The 1,546-nt window shown below is 46.8% G+C and overlaps 1 protein-coding gene across 1 annotated transcript; it reads left to right on the top strand.

Annotated features, from left to right (window-relative positions):
- Positions 1-347: 347 nt before the first annotated feature.
- LOC103070906 (olfactory receptor 1F1-like) lies at positions 348-1,299 on the top strand. Its single transcript, XM_082930980.1, is given in 2 exon segments — positions 348-1,181; positions 1,183-1,299. Coding segments are annotated over 2 exon segments (951 nt in total).
- The last annotated feature ends 247 nt before the right edge of the window (positions 1,300-1,546 follow it).

Raw genomic sequence — 1,546 nt, 5'->3', positions numbered from 1 at the left:
GTACCAATGAGCTGTTTCTCTTCTCTCTACGATCTACTAAGTGGGCAAAAGCCTGGGAATGTTAATAGAGATGCACATAATGTCAGGGAAGGGCTGTGTATGTGCCTGTGTGTTGTTTTTATGTTGTATTTCATATAATTTAAAAAATTAGTCCAGTGGAACAAGCATCATCTAGGACTGGAGGTCGGAAGTTGAGGGTGTAGGGAGTAGGGGCAGATTCTGACTGAGCAACTCTAATGTAGGTTTTATTAACATGACCATGGCTGGAGCTTGGGTTATTGCACCCAAACCTTTTGCTTCTAGGTTTCTGACCTCTGCTTCTCTTCTCTGCATCTGAGCCCAGCCCCATGGGAGCGACAAACCAGTCAAGTAACTCTGAGTTCCTCCTCCTGGGGCTCTCTAGGCAGCCCTAGCAGCAGCAGCTCCTCTTCGTGCTCTTCCTGAGCATGTACCTGGCCACAGTCTTGGGAAACCTGCTCATCCTCTTGGCCATCAGCACGGACTCCCGCTTGCCTATCCCCATGTCCTTCTTCCTCTGCAGCCTGTCCTTCGTGGATGTCTGCTTCTCCTCCACCACTGTCCCCAAGATGCTGGCCAACCACATACTCAGGGAGCAGATCATCCCCTTCTCTAGGTGTCTCACGCAGATGTATTTTGTTTTCACGTTCATGGACATGGACAATTTCCTCTTGGCTGTGATGGCCTATGACCGCTTTGTTGCTGTATGCCACCCCTTACACTACTAAGCAAAGATGACCCACCAGCCCTGTGCCCTGCTGGTCACTGGATCGTGGGTCATTGCCAACCTGGATATGCTGTTGCATACCCTGCTGATGGCTTGACTCTCATTCTGTGCAGACAGTGCCATCCCCCACTTCTTCTGTGATGTGACCACCCTCCTGAAACTCTCCTGCTCTGATACACACCTCAGTGAGGTGATGATTCTAATTGAAGCACGGCCAGTAATGAGAACCCCATTTGTTTGCATCCTGGTATCATATATCCTTATCACCTGTGCTGTCCTCAGAATCCAATCCACAAAGGGAAGATGGAAAGCCTGCTCCACCTGTGGCTCCCACCTGGCTATGGCTTTCCTCTTCTATGGCACCATGATATTTCTGTATTTCAACCCTTTATCCTCCCACTCAGCTGAGATAGACATAGCAGCTGCTGCAATGTGATGTCTCTGTGGTGACTCCCATGCTGAACCCCTTCATCTTCAGCCTGAGAAACCAGGACATAAAAGAGGCTCTTGGAAAAGTGGTTGCTATTAATTTTTTCTACTCAGTAGTGGAATAGGCTAAGAAAATCATGGAGGGAACTAATTTATAAGAAAATCATGTTTTTGTTTTTTTGATTATGCAAAAGTTAACATTTGTCTTTTGTAAGAGAATCATCTACTATCTGTCTTGGGAGAACAAAACTTGATACAGCCTCTTCAGGTTAAAGATGGAAAGAGAGATCCTTGTACCAAATAACTTGACTATTCCAACCGTCAGTGCCCTCCAGCCAAAACCCATTAGGAGCACACCTCTTGTTGAATAAG

Source organism: Lipotes vexillifer, unplaced genomic scaffold (genome assembly GCF_000442215.2).
Source record: "Lipotes vexillifer unplaced genomic scaffold, Lipotes_vexillifer_v1.1 scaffold914, whole genome shotgun sequence".
Lineage (NCBI taxonomy): Eukaryota > Metazoa > Chordata > Mammalia > Artiodactyla > Lipotidae > Lipotes > Lipotes vexillifer.
The sequence above is the reverse complement of the archived record's forward strand: the minus strand, read 5'-3'. Positions and strand labels throughout refer to the sequence as shown.